This window comes from Thamnophis sirtalis, unplaced genomic scaffold (genome assembly GCF_051295495.1).
Source record: "Thamnophis sirtalis isolate CommonGarterSnake01/CBP01778 unplaced genomic scaffold, rThaSir2_p1.2 scaffold_7, whole genome shotgun sequence".
NCBI classification, from domain to species: Eukaryota; Metazoa; Chordata; class Lepidosauria; order Squamata; family Natricidae; genus Thamnophis; species Thamnophis sirtalis.
Window position 1 is genome coordinate 63,101,793 of NW_028261387.1, and position 14,831 is coordinate 63,116,623.

Genomic DNA, 14,831 nt, shown 5'->3' on the forward strand with positions numbered 1-14,831 from the left:
TAACTGGGATTTTTTTAGCTACCTCTTTGCTGCTCCTTATTATTATGGGTTCTATAATAATCGTCTTCAAGCATATTGCAAGCAGAATCTGGAAATGAATGTTACTGTGGAAAATGTGCTTCAGGTAATTGCTACTAATGAATCAATTTGGAACTAATTGTAATTATCTCTTAATATTTTTTTTCAGGGAATATTCGATTGAAAGTTCCAAAAATAAGTACTTTGCAAGATTAAACTGATTAGTTTCTGATTAATTCCTATGGTATATCTCTCTCTGTGGTCTTCCTATCTCTATGGTCAGTACAGAGTGCAATGCATTCCCTTTTTGTAATTATTGATTACAAAAATATACTATAAAAATTGTAATATACAAATAGACTTGAACATTGGGCGCTATCTACCAAAATGAAATTCAATGGTGAAAAAAGTAAGGTTCTACATTTAGGTAAGAAAAACAAAATGCACAGGTACAGTATATGTGGTACCTTGCTCAATAGTAGTAACTGTGAGAGGGATCTTGGAGTCCTAATGGACAACCATTTAAATATGAGCCAGCAGTGTGTAACAGCTGCCAAAAAAGCCGACACAGTTTTAGGCTGCATAAACAGAGGAATAGAATCAAGATCACGTGAAGTGTTAATACCACTTTATAATTCCTTGGTAAGGCCACACTTGGAATACTGCATTCAGTTTTGGTCACCATGATGTAAAAAAGATGTTGCGATTGTTAGCTGAGACACTTTATTAACAGCCATTGTGACATATGACTATAATGAGCAGGTTTTATTACAGTCGTATCTTGAGGACTACCTGTATTTTAGAGCTGCCATGCCTTTTCTTGACATTTAACGGCTAACCTCCACAATGTCTGCCCTCAAAAGGATTGTTAGTTTAAGATGTACATTACAGCTGTTAGATGTATGCTACAAACCACATTTTTCACCTGCACAGTCCTAACATTCAAGCTTATAGAGTCTTTTTGATACAAGAAGCTTGTTTTTTTCTTCTTCAGATTTTAGAGGCAGCTGATAGGACCCAGGCATTGGACATGAAGAGACACTGCCTATATATCATTGTTCACCAGTTCACCAAGGTTGGTTGGATGTTTTCTGGGGTTCTGGGCATCTGCTGTCCTCTTTCACTGCCATGGTTGAAAACAGCTTAAGGTAGTCCTCAGTTTCATTCTTGTTGCTCCCTTTGGATTGTTTGCTATGCATTTTTAATCTGCCTTGATTAATCTTCAGTATTCCTCATCCAATGTCTCCCTTTAATATGTTTCCTATTCTTTGTTCTTCTGTTAGTATTGGGCTTGTAACATATTGATACATAAAAGTGTGTGTATGTGTACAATATTTATATCTAATTATTTATAGGATTCACACGTTTCCTACAATTAAGATGGTAGTGTTATAATTATATTATATATTACATTTACATTGTTTACAAGTGTGAAATTATTTTTAGAGAATCCAAGAAGAGTTTAGCTATATGTTTTGTTTTGTTTCTTTTTTTGTTTTTGTTTTGTGTGTATGGCATACACAAGGGAAGTCTACAGTGCTTTTTAACCACAGAGTAGTTTGGTAGCCTAAAATTGTTTGTTTTGTTCATGTACTGTATGTGCGCTATCCATGATACACCATAGGGGGGCGAACAAGCTTTGTGCCAGCTGGCTAGGAGTGTTTGGGGAGGATGTTGGGTCATCTGGGTTTTCTTCTGCCAATCTTGCTTCGCATTTAAACAGGTCTGGCACTGGCTTCCGGACTGCTAGTTTTTCCCACCAAAGTGGTACCTATTTATCTTCTTGCATTTTTACATGCTTTCAAACTGTTAGGTTGACAGAAGCTAGAAGCAAATGATGGGACCTCACTCCGCCAGGTGGTCCTGTGGGTTTGAACTGCTGTAGTGCTGGCCCTCTCTAGCTGACAAATCCATGTGTTTAAGCTGATGCATCATGTTTCATTAATAGCAGCTCTTCCAGTAGTGTAACACATCTATACAATATCATAACCATTATATTTCAAGGTCAATTTTTATATATTGCATAGCTGGACAAAGATAGGAAGAGCTCCTATGTTTCATTAATAGCAGCTCCTCCTATCTTTGTCCAGCTATGCAATGTATAAAAATTGACCTTGAAATGTAATGGTTATGATAGCATAGATGAGTTACATGATCAGAGAAAAAACAATTCAAAATACACAGCACAAGACTAAAGAAAGATGCAACATTTAATTACAATAGGATCAATCGGAAACCACAGGTATATTTATTACTACTTTTTCTTTTCAGGTTGGTTGCAATGCAGTTCTACAAGGCTACACTTGTAAAAATATTCTGTAATAAGCAGATTTACTGATATTTGGGAAGTCACCAAGGAATTTTCCAAACTAAATCCAAACTACATTTCCATTATAAAAAAAACCTTTTAAAATTAGAAATTGGCTTTGGAGATTGGATTTATTGTATTTAGCCATTTTTTAAAAAAATTACAATTCCATCTGTTAAAAGCCATTGTTTAAATGTCTTTTCTATTCATTTTTTGAGAATCTCATAACTAGTTTTCAAAAGCTACATCTTGCATAATTATGCAGAGCTAGAACAAAGGAATAGAAAATCTTAAATGTTGATTGTTTCTTCTCATTATTGCTAAACTTGCTTATTTCATGGAAAGTAAAACATGTTCCATTACATTAGTTTTCTGTTTTAAAATTAGATTCATTATGTTCACTTGAAGAAATAAAATATTAATTTGCACAAAACATATCACTGGATTTATAGTAATAACAAACCATTTCCCCTTTCTTGAAGGTATCCAAGCTGCCAAATCTTCGGTCTCTCAGTCAACCTCTTCTACTTGACATCATAGAATCATTAGCAAATCACATATCAGACAAACAGTGTGCTGAGCTTGGAGCAGATATTTAAGATTTTGTTTATTCTGTATCTTGCATATTTTCTCCTAAAAGGTTACACTCTTCCTATATATAGATATTTAATCTTTGTTATCAACTCATGTTGATATGTTAAGAAGCCCTGATGAAGTCATCTTGTGTGAGATGAGTGGCCATATACATTTGATAAAATAACTACATAAATAAAGTAGGAAACCTTTGAAAATGTAATGATACTTTTGACTTTCTAAACATAGATTTGAGCTGTATTATTTGGATTATAGGCACGTGAAGGCTACAAATTGTTATGTCTGATAGATTATATATCTCCATAGTTATTGATGAGTATTGATAATACACTTGATACAACATTGTCAGACAATGTTGCTAAATTGAAAATTTCAAGGACTTGTTCAGGCAATCTCCAAGAATTGGACACAACTGAATGGAATGTTACACATGTAGACATATTGGATGATTAAGGTATGATTAAGGTATAGAAAGCAAAGGAATACTGTTCTTTCCAAACACAGGTTATGCAGTAAAACAACAACGTATTCCTCTTTCTTTAGTAGTACAATGACTTCTTTTGACAATCTACATCCACTCTACATTATTTTATTTTTAAGATGTCATCAAAGACTTTCTTCAGAATACTGTATTGAAACTTTTGCAGCACTTGTCTCTCTATGTGTTTCCTAAAATGTTTATTGTACTTTTATTTATATTTTTTATTTATATATATTATGAGCTTCCCAGAGTCTTTTGGATGTTGGGTAGGTCCTGAATCAAAATAAATGAATTGTAGTAAATTTATGAAGTTATACTAGGTGACAGTATAGACATGGAATCTTAAAAAAACCTTCTCTTTTAAAATTAACTGCGCATTTCAAATGCTTTTGTTCTATATGTAATTTGAAATATTCACATAGACATTGAGTTAGATGGCATACAAGTTTAATAAATAATCATTATCCTCATCGTCGTGGAAAACTCCTTATCAGCATACTGATAAGTGTGTTTTAAAAGATGGATTCATTTATCAACTAAGCCAAATGAGCACATTTTGTGCAACTATGCCAGGGGTCGGCAACCTGCAGCTCTGGAGCTGCATGTGGCTCTTTCATCACTCTGCTGTGCTGAACACAACTGTTCAGGAGAAAGGAGGCACAGCTCTGCACATGTTGGAGGAGGTTTTGGCATTCAAGCACAAGTTGACAGTGTTTGCCAGAGATTTATAGAGAGGTACGCTGTCTCACTTCCCCTCTTTGAGAGAGTTCAAACAAGCTCACAATATTATAAATTTGGACTATTTGCAGTCTGCAATCACCACAATGCAAACATCGTTTGGAAAACGATTCCATGAATTCAGAGAAGAAAAAAAGACATCCTTCCCTGTCACACTCCTGACCATCGATCCATCCCTATTGAATATGACTGCATTTGCAGGTGTAAGTCAACCTGATTTTGAGATGGAACTGGCTAATAGTTGACAAAGATATGGGTGTCCAAGTTCAAACACTTGACAGCCAATCTTGAAGATGTTGCCTGTCAGCAGGCCATTCTTGCTCAGAATCATAAATGGAGTGATTATGAAAGCCTTCCCAAACCAGACAAACTTCTGTTCGAAACATGGAATATCATCCCTGACACTTATATGAACATGAAAAAGTATATTTGGAGTCCTGTCGATTTTCGGATCTAGATACATATGTGAGTAGGTCATCTCCAACATGAACTATATTAAAAACAAGCATTGTTCATGCCTCACAGACAACAGCTTACAATCCTGTGTGAAGATGAAGATGATGTGCAGATGCTGTGCACTGAGGTTCAGGAGCAAAAATCACATTAACCCTCCAGTACACGCGATAAAAGGATGACGGCACAAAGAGGCAGACTGCATTTTTGGTTTGCTACAGCTATAATTTAAAGTTTGGCTTTTTCATAAATACGAGGAGGACTCAAATAGACATTGAGTATTTTATTTGAAAGTAACCTTCAACTCAGCATCTTTTTTTTTCAGAGTTCAGAATGTTTTTGTTGCATGCAGAAATAATTTGTTTTCTTTGTAGAAATTCATTGATTTCATAAATGCAACACACTATAGTTTTTTTATCCATAGCATAAAGGTAAAAAAATGATATATGATATATGTTATATGTTATCTTCATTTTAGATGTTAAAAGGGTTTTGTGACACCTGGTGTTTTCTGTGGGAAACGGGTCCAAATGGCTCTTTGTGTGTTTAAAGTTGCTGACCCCTGAACTATGCCAATACCAAACAAATTACTTTATGATATTGCCCGATAGGGGAAACTAGCCAGTATGTTCATAGTACTTAATATTTTCGAAATATATATATTGAATTGCCAATTTGTTGTTTTCTCTAGATACTTCTGTAGACCTACTTTGTTTATTAAGCCTACCTGAATAAAACAACTTCTGTTTTCTAAAAGAGCATATTTTATGGAAAGAAATACATGTTTCTGTTTGTTTTAGATTACCAGAAGGTCAACAACTCTACAAGCAGTCCTTGACTTATGTCTCTTTGTTTAACAATGATTCAATGTTACAACAGCCTTGGGAAACATGCTTTACGTCCTGTACTCACACTCACACAGAAAAGGCAGGCTTTCTAATTCTTGCAAGATAGCAATAGCACTTAGACTTATATACCACTTCACAGTGCTTTACACCCCTCTCTAAGTAGTTTATAGAGTCAGCATATTGCCCCCAACAATCTGGGTCCTCATTTTACCAATCTTGGAAGGCTGAGTCAACCTTGAGCCTGGTGAGTGTTGATCTGCTAAACTGCTGGAAGTTGGCAGTCAGCAGAAGTAACCTGCAGTATTGCATTCTAACCACAGCGCCACCACAGCTCTTATGGTAATAATTAAGAGAAGAAACCTGGACCATGCCTACTTTTTCTGAACTGATGAGATAGGCAGATATCGTTAGGGCAAGGTGGCCCTGTTACATTTTATATATGTTTTTATTAAATCATTTAAAAAGGGGGAAAAACTAATGCAAACTAAGTTATAAAGTAAGGAAGAAAAGAAGAAAACACAAAGTACAAGAAATAGGTTAAGGAAAAATAGTGATATTCTTCACAACAACTATAAGCACTATTGTATTTTAACCTCACTCTAAAGTTATACCATGATATTGGGTTTTTTTTCCTGTAATCTGTCCTATTAAAAGCATAAATCGCAGGTTCATTTGTTTTCATTTTTATACTAAAAGTCAAAAACAGTTCTCCAGGCACAAATACATTTATGATTCATAGATAGGCTAAAATTACCGAAAAGTCAATATCTTAGTGCCCAATGTTGAATCCTCTTCAATGTCTTGTATCTGCTGTGGCGATCTCATCTGTCATTGTCACTTCCATTTGCATTCTCTCCAAATCTTTTAAAATTTTCCAATCTCTTGCTTTCTGCACAGAGTTCAGTTTGAATCTCTGTGGTTTAAAAGTAAAAATCACTATTTCCAATTTACCAGATCTAAATGGAATTTTCTTCTTCTCTAAGTTTGTCAAAAAAAAAAAAATACTTTCCCCTCCTTACATACTCTAACTGGAATTTCCTTAAGTAACATGTCTGTAATTTGTATTATGATTTCAGATGTTTTTCATAACACAAACACATGCCTTTATTTTAGAAACTGGTTGGATTAATACTGGCCAGCCTCCTAGTGGAGGGAGAGGCAAGAACACAATCTTTGCTGGTCATCCCTTCGGCTTTCTGCATCATCTCTTACACTGCTGCAGTAAATTTTTGAATCCTTCACAGTTACTTTTCATGGGCACTCAGAACTGCATAGATGAATTGCAGAGATGGCCTTTTCCCCACCTAAGAGGAATTGTAAGTGCTTCTCTAATGCAATCCATAAAACTTACTTTTCAAACTATGGAAATCATATCATTTTGACTATAAGCAATTTAGTACAATATCTGGCTTATTGATTGAGGAAGGAAAGGAATTCCCATTATTAATGTTCTAAAAAGGAAGAGAGTTGGAGCTTTGTCCACTGAAGACTATAGATACTATCAATTTGGAAGTCTGAAGTTCTTGGAATTTCATTTCATTTCACACTGATTCCATTGATTGTGCCCAAATTTTCTTCATGACTACATATTGAAGTCTCAGTCATAATATCTCTCAGAAGTAATATATTAAGAAGAAATGCCTGCAAGATAACAGTCTGATAAGATGGCATTAAAATGTACTAAAAGTAAACAGTATTATTTCAAAACAACTTTAAAACAACTTGGATATTTAAAGTAAAATTCATTTAAGTATTTTAAAAAATCTAAAATTACACTCAATATCTATCTCAACATTCAAGCTAGCATTCCTCTTTTTTCTAAATATAAATTTCAGCAAAATATTCTAAAGACCTAGGTAAATAGCAGCTGATGCAGCAGCTTCAAATAGATCTCCCCCTAGAATACTACTTTATTATTTGCTTAGAGACACGACATTTTCATGTCCAAAATTAAATAAAATCTTATAGAAAAATGCTGTCCCATAATTTTGCATACCAACTATATTCCCATATGTCATTAAAAATTGACTGGGATGCTTTTATGTGCAGTTGTTGTATATATATATTTATAGGGAAGGGGGCAATAATTTATGAAAAAGTCCTTTGGAGTATTTATAAAAATGCTTATGCATTTACTTTATTGAGTCTCCTTAAAAATCTTTATAACATTTAAGATAATGTCACAGGCATTTGAAATATCCATGATAAAATTATTATCTTGTATTTAAACTTTAAAAACAGTCACGTGATACATTATCAGTTGATTTCTATTTTTCAATGATTAAGTAACAGATGAAGAGGATGTTATTCCATTAAATCTTATACAGTATTTAGAGTGTCATAATGTAGAATTATGTACACAGAGAGCATATGCACCAAAGACAAATTCCTTGTATGTCCAATCACACTTGGCAAATAAAGAATTCTACATTCTAGAGTGCAGTAATATGGTGTCAGCTGTTTTTAGTTTAAGTTAGAGCATAATGTACTGTATGTGTTAAGAATGTCTACATGTACAACTCTTCAACATTTTATGCTTGAATAAATGAGATATGAATACCCATCACATCTACACAGAAGTAAATATTCTCTTTTTATTTATTCAGTCAATATACTGGATATATTGAGGAACATATTTATATAAAAAGCATGTTTCTAAACCTGGAGGAAGAAACATCAATAACTTGCACTAATGCTGATGACACTACTGATAGCTGAAAATGGAAATGAAGTTCTAGTGGAGCACAGTGAACAAATGGGATTAAGGTTAAATATAAAGAAGACCAAACTAATGACAAAAGGAGTTGACAGTGCAACCTTGGAACAACCTTGGAATTGACAGTAAAGATATTGAAAATCATTCTTAGCTTATACCTTGAGGATTGACTTTCAACAGTAAAAGAATCAGCAGTCAAATAATATGCTGCAAACTGGCACTTTGTATGGTAGTGATTATTCAAATGTCATGACGTATCTCTAAACAGAATTATGCAACCACAGTATTCCCTGTGATACTCAATGAATGGGAAAGTTGAAAATCGAAGAAGTGAGTTGTGGCAACAACACAAAGTGAGGTTCTTCCTTCCAAGAACAAAGATACTGTTTAGCTTTTTCACAGTTAGTCAAGGTTGGCTAAGGGCTTCTACTTGCTGTATGCATAATTAAAAAAGCAAATATCTTCACAATTGGCTATGCCATCTCAGAGGAATAAAATGATGTTTTGACTTAATTTTAGCTCCTCATTTCCTAGAACCAAAAGGGGGCAAACGTTTATGAATAAATTTATTTCAATGGCTCTACTATCCTAATGATTGTCATAATTAGGAGCATTTGGGAGACAAAACATTTCTTAACAATATCCAAGTCCTGAAAATGGATATTGAGGCTGAAGCTGAAGCTGATGGGAAGCCAAACAGCATACAGTACCTTTCTGTTGCGGATATCTGCATAGGTCTGAGCTGATGTTTTGAGTTTGCCTAGACAACTCACCAGATTGCGAATTGAAGGACAAGTTTTTAATTAATTCAAAAACTGCGTATTGCCGCCCGTTCTTTCAACAACAACTTCTAAATGGTTTCCTGCCCATCGCAATCCGCAGATCCAAGCTAACTTTTCATCGACTCAAATCAGCCGCCTCCGTTGCCAACGCGTTTTGCTGTTGTGGCTGAGATCTGCCTTGCGCCCATTCAGCCTTTTCCCCGTAGTTTCTTTTACACCTCCGGGTGGCTTGGCTTCCTCTCTTTCGCCACCCCAACTCCTCCCGCCCCTGAAAGACTTTTTTGTTATTACCTCAAAGAACTGAGCGGGGTTGAGTTGCATCGCATCCTTATCCCACCTCTCTGGCCGAAGCGCATGCGCGGTCGGCCAGGCCCTGCTCTCCCTGCCTGAGCAGGTGCAGGGATGGGCCCCGCTATGGAGCGGAGGCAGCGAGGATGCTGCGGAGCCTCAGCCTGGGGGTGCCGTCGCCTGCTGCCCTTTCTCAGCGCCCTGCTCTGCGCTTGTGGAGACACTCGCGTCGGTCCGGTAGGGACAGGGAACAGCGAGTTGCCAGCTATGGTGGGTGCAGTGAGGGACAAATAGAGGAGCAGGGGGCCGCCCGGAGAGGCTTTCCATTGCGGGTGGGGGGGAGCGCAGCCGGGCGTCGCCTCCCCACCCCAAGTGGTCGCCGCCTGGCCCGCGCAAGATGCTCACCAAGCTGAGCTGAAGACAAGGCAGGTTGAGTCATCCCTAGTGATGGGCGATGGAGCCATCCATACCAATTAGCCTTCTCCTGTCTGGGTATCGGGGAGGGGTTGGTGAAGATGTTCCCCCTTTCTCTGCCAGCGTGGCTCTGTCCTTACCTAAATGGAGGTGGGGGGCAGATCATAGTGCCCCAGTTCTTTGGGGGGGGGGTGTAGGGCTGCGGTGGTGGTTGTCTTGCTATTTCTCTCTCTGTTATAGGAAGAAAGGAGAGCAAGGGGAGGGGGTGAGAAACAAGAACAGGGAATATTTGGTTGGTTGGGTACCACTGTCCTGAATGGGTTGGATGACTTTTATAGAGAGGCAATGATGCAAAACAGTGGAGGGCTGAGTGACTTTCTCCCAGTAGGAAAGAAGTGGTGATGATTCTGCAGGTCAAGGGAAAGCTCAGGTAATTGAAGCTCAGGGATTCAGGGAAAGTAAAGGCAAATGATTTCATAGACCTATGAACCAGACAAATGGGCTGTACTTAGTGAGGTGGGGTGGGGTGGTAGTTCTGATAGACTGAAAACATTTCCTATCTATCCTTAAGGATATGCTTCCAGTTTTCTGTGAATTGACCTGCCAATAAATCACTGTATCTACATGTTATTGAATGAGTTGCTATTGTTTTGTGATAAGCAGTAGAAAAAAGCACAAAAAAGGAAGCCTTCTGATAGATTGATGCTTTTTTATTTGTTTGATCATTATTGATGATGTGCTGATCTTAGTGTGTACTGATATTTCGGAGCTTTTCTGCGAGCTTCGATGGCATTGTGTGAGCCTGCTTCCGTATCAGGCAGACAAAAACATGATGAAAATGCTGCTATTGAAGATATGCAGTGGGAATAGTGTAACATTTATTAGATTATTATCCTGCCTTTATTAGTTTATAAGTTACTCAAGGTGGCAAGAATGCATAATGTTCCCTCCCCTCTCCTGTTTTCTCTACTACAACAACCTTGTGAGGTGGGTTGTGCTAAGAGAGAGCACAATTCATCTTATATGCGTAAGATGAGACTAGAATTTAGGGTTTCCTGGTTTCTAGACCAGCACTTTTATCACTACACCAATCTGGCTATTAGGAAATAAAGGAAGAGTTACTAAAGCCATTTGTATCATTTGGAAGTATACATTGATAGCACACGTTTTTAGCATTTTGAACAGCATGAAGAAGGGTCCAATTCTGTTTATATTCTTGACATTCTTGAATATATTTTAAGGTGGTATAAATTTATGATGGATCCTATAAGTAATAGGAAAAGGTAAACAAAATCCATTTCCTGATTTTATTTGTATCCTGACCTTATTTATTTTTTTTACTAATAACTCAAGGCAGAGAAGATAACCAATGTACCTTCCTCCCCCTATTTTCCCCACAAAAACAACCCTGTGAAGTTGGTTGGGCATTAGAGAAAGTGACTGGCTCAAAGTCATCCAGCTGGCTTTCAGACTTTCATGGGACTTGAACTCATGGTCTCCTGCTTTCCAGCCTGGTGACTTAACTATTTCCCTTGGCTCTCGTAACAAACTAAGGAGATAAAACAAGTTACAGAGGAGTGGTGGCTCGGCCAACTAACCTATAATATAATTCTTAATGCATGACTACATTCATATGACTGAATCTTCCAATGGAAACTGATGCTATCCCAAAAGTCTTGCAATTTGATGTTCAATAAACTTATTTCAAAACTAAAGTAACTTCCTAAAAACAGCTTGAAATAAATATTTGGCAGGAGAAAGGGTCTACTGCTCAAAAAAGATTAATTTTTGGTAGACGTGCAAAGTAATTATTTGGATCACATCTTTTATATTAAATAACAAAAATACATTTTCTGTTAAAATAAGAAACAAATATTGTAGTTATACAATTAGACCACAATTGAGCCCAACATTTCTGTTGTTGAGACATTTGTTAAGTGAGTTTTGACCCATTTTACATCCTTTATCCGTTAAGTGGATCATTGCAGTTGTAAAGTAAGTGAATCTGGCTTCCCCATTGACTTTGCTTGTCAAAAGCTGATCACATGACCCTGGGACAATGCAACCATCATAAATATGAACCAGTTGCCAAGCATCCAAATTTTGATCATGTGACCATGGGGATGCTGCAACGGTCATAAATGTGAAAAATAGTCAAAAGTCGCTTTTTCAGTGCTGTTGTATGGCCAGTAAGTGTTGTAAGTTGAGGACTACCTGTACTTGATTTAGTAGAAAAAAATGCTGCTATATACTGATTACAAAATGATTTGTAATGATGCTTTATATATGTGAGGAGAAGAGATAAATGCTATCATTGATGGTTTAGATGTGGCTTCAATATGCTTTTTGAAGTCTTAGTCTTGAAGAAATCATATTTTGGTCCTTTTAACATAAATGGAGTATATATATTAAGCATAAATAACCTAAGTATACATAGTTCCCAGCTTAATAATGAGTGCTGTTTCCAAGGTTTATCTTTATATCAGATTTGTATGTAAGCCGGAATAGTATTATTGTATAATACTGTATAAGTAGTATTGTGAAATGAATTTGAACCATTTTGCATTTAACTTGAATCATTGGGTGTTTAACTTGAATTTTGCTACAATAAGATCCATTTCTAACTATGAGAACTCCTTAAAGCAGAACGTTCTTAATCTGGGGACTTGTATAAATAAATTTCTCTGGAAGGAAATAAATGATTTACAAGCATAGAAATTGCTGTAGTATGTAGGCGTTTCCAGTAATAGTTTTGAGTGACAACTAACTATATTGACACATTTAACCTCATGCATACAAAAATAAATCTAAATCCAGGGGTGTCAAACTCACTTCGTTACAGTGGTGTCACGTGAGGTATCACAATTTCTCCCCCCCCCCTTTGCTAAACTGGGTGTCGATGTGGCCAGTGCGTGACGCACCCGGCTGATGGGCCGGGGATTTGATCTAAATGGTCTGGATATTTGATATGGAGAACTATGAGGAAGGAAGAAAAAATATGTAAATAAATGCTGTATTTTGATCGAAAACTATAGTGGTTATACTCTAAGAATTCTTTTCAGATTGTTGGCAGGACACATTTGAGTGATGCTCTTACACATCCATCAACATTTTAAACATTCGCTACTTAAACTCTAGAAGTAACTAGTGTTTCTTTAATGCAAGACCTAAATAATTTATTAACATAATTTGATAATATATTGTGGAAGTTTTCTGTGGAACATAATTTAAAGATGGCAATATTTGGATTTATTGGCTCTGGATTACTGAATCCTAGTTTGTAGAACCTTTCTCTACTCATCTCTGCCAATTACTCTGCTAGATCTACTCAACATTAAGGTGTAGTCTCATCTCCTATTGTATTAAAGAGATACCATGTCATAGACTTTTAAGAAAAGCATCAACAATTGAACCAATAGAAATCAGAAGTGAATGCATTGCCTAGGGAACATTAACACAGAAGAGCTTTATAAATGGGATTGTGAGAAGAATTGGTGAATGGGAAAAAGGGGTTGACTTGTTAGAAGAATCATTAAACTGAAACATTAGTTGAATTCATATATAATGCTAAACTAGAATTTTTAAGATTAAGGTTTGGTTTGGTTTGGTTTTATTAGCATTTGTAGGCCGCCCTTTTCCCTGAGGGGACTCAGGGCGGCTCACAGAAAACCAGGGAGAGGGGAATACAACATTAAGACAACAACATATAATAAAATAGTAAGCAACATCCATTCATCATTCGGGCGGGGTAACGATTCTTATCCCCAGGCCTGACGGGCGAGCCAGTTCTTCAAGGCAGTGCGGAAGGCCTGGACGGTGGAGAGGGTACGAATCTCCACGGGGAGCTCGTTCCAAAGGGTCGGGGCTACTGCTGAGAAGGCCCTCCTCCTTGTGGTTGCCAGCCGACACTGGCTGGCCGATGGAATGCGGAGGAGGCCTAATCTATGGGATCTTATAGGTCGTAGGGAGGTAATTGGCAGAAGGCGGTCTCTCAAGTATCCAGATCCACTGCCATGTAGGGCTTTATGGGTGATTAATAGCACCTTGAAGCGCATCCGGAGATCGACAGGTAGCCAGCGCAGCTCGCGGAGGATAGGTGTTATGCGGGTGAATCGGGGTGCACCCGCAATCACTCGCGCGGCTGCGTTCTGCACTAGCTGAAGTCGCCGGATGCTCCTCAAGGGCAGCCCCATGTAGAGCACATTGCAGTATTCCAGCCTAGAGATCACAAGGGCCCGAGTGACTGTTGTGAGGGCCTCCCGGTTCAGGTAGGGTCGCAACTGGCGCACCAGGCGTACCTGGGCGAATGCCCCCCTGGTCACAGCCGTTAAATGGTGGTCGAATGACAGCTGTGGATCCAGGAGGACTCCCAAGTTGCGGACCCTCTCTGAGGGGTGTAGAATTTGACCCCCCAGCCTGAGTGTTGGTATATTGGCCAAATCTTTGGGAGGGAAACACAACAGCCACTCGGTCTTTTCTGGGTTGAGCACAAGCTTGTTAACCCTCATCCAGTCCATAACGGCTTCAAGACCCCGGCCCATCACGTCAACCGCTTCATTGATTTGGCACGGGGCGGACAGATACAGTTGAGTATCGTCCGCATATTGATGGTATCTGATCCCGTGCCTGCGGATGATCTCTCCCAGCGGTTTCATGTAGATGTTAAATAGTAGGGGGGATAAGACCGAGCCCTGCGGCACCCCATAATTTAGGGGCCTTGGGGACGATCTCTCCCCACCCACTAACACCGACTGCGACCTGTCCGAGAGGTAGGAGGAGAACCACCGTAGCACGGTGCCTCCCACTCCCACCTCCCGCAGTCGTCGCAGAAGGATACCATGGTCGATGGTATCGAAAGCCGCTGAGAGGTCAAGGAGGACCAGGATGGAGGAATGTCCTTCATCTCTGGCTCTCCAAAGATCATCCATCAATGCGACCAAAGCGGTTTCTGTGCTGTAACCGGGTCTGAAGCCTGACTGGAAGGGGTCTAGATAGTTTGCTTCCTCCAAGGACCGTTGGAGCTGGAAGACCACCACCTTCTCAACAACCTTCCCCAGGAAGGGAAGGTTGGAGACCGGACGATAACTGTTGAGGACAGCTGGATCCAAGGATGGTTTCTTCAGGAGGGGTCTCACCACCGCCGCTTTCAGTGCGGCGGGGAAGTTCCCCTCCCGAAGGGAGGCGGTTACAA

General features: G+C 38.4%; 2 protein-coding genes across 4 annotated transcripts in view; both read left to right on the forward strand.

Moving 5' to 3' along the window:
- LZTR1 (leucine zipper like post translational regulator 1) overlaps nucleotides 1–5,991 on the forward strand; it is a 29,858-nt gene extending 23,867 nt beyond the window's left edge. The window contains exons 18-20 of one of the 2 annotated variants that reach the window (XM_014059305.2): nucleotides 19–124; nucleotides 1,013–1,093; nucleotides 2,809–5,991. In XM_014059305.2, the coding sequence (XP_013914780.1) occupies nucleotides 19–124; nucleotides 1,013–1,093; nucleotides 2,809–2,925 (304 nt within the window). In that variant the 3' untranslated portion in view covers nucleotides 2,926–5,991. Of the gene's footprint in view, nucleotides 1–18; nucleotides 125–1,012; nucleotides 1,167–2,808 lie in introns of both variants that reach the window. The other variant, XM_014059306.2, reaches the window with a different exon arrangement.
- A 3,348-nt stretch (nucleotides 5,992–9,339) lies between these two features.
- MMP24 (matrix metallopeptidase 24) overlaps nucleotides 9,340–14,831 on the forward strand; it is a 53,055-nt gene continuing 47,563 nt past the window's right edge. Inside the window, exon 1 of one of the 2 annotated variants that reach the window (XM_014059303.2) lies at nucleotides 9,340–9,496. In XM_014059303.2, the coding sequence (XP_013914778.2) occupies nucleotides 9,341–9,496 (156 nt within the window). In that variant the 5' untranslated portion in view covers nucleotide 9,340. The remainder of the gene's footprint in view (nucleotides 9,497–14,831) is intronic. The other variant, XM_014059304.2, reaches the window with a different exon arrangement.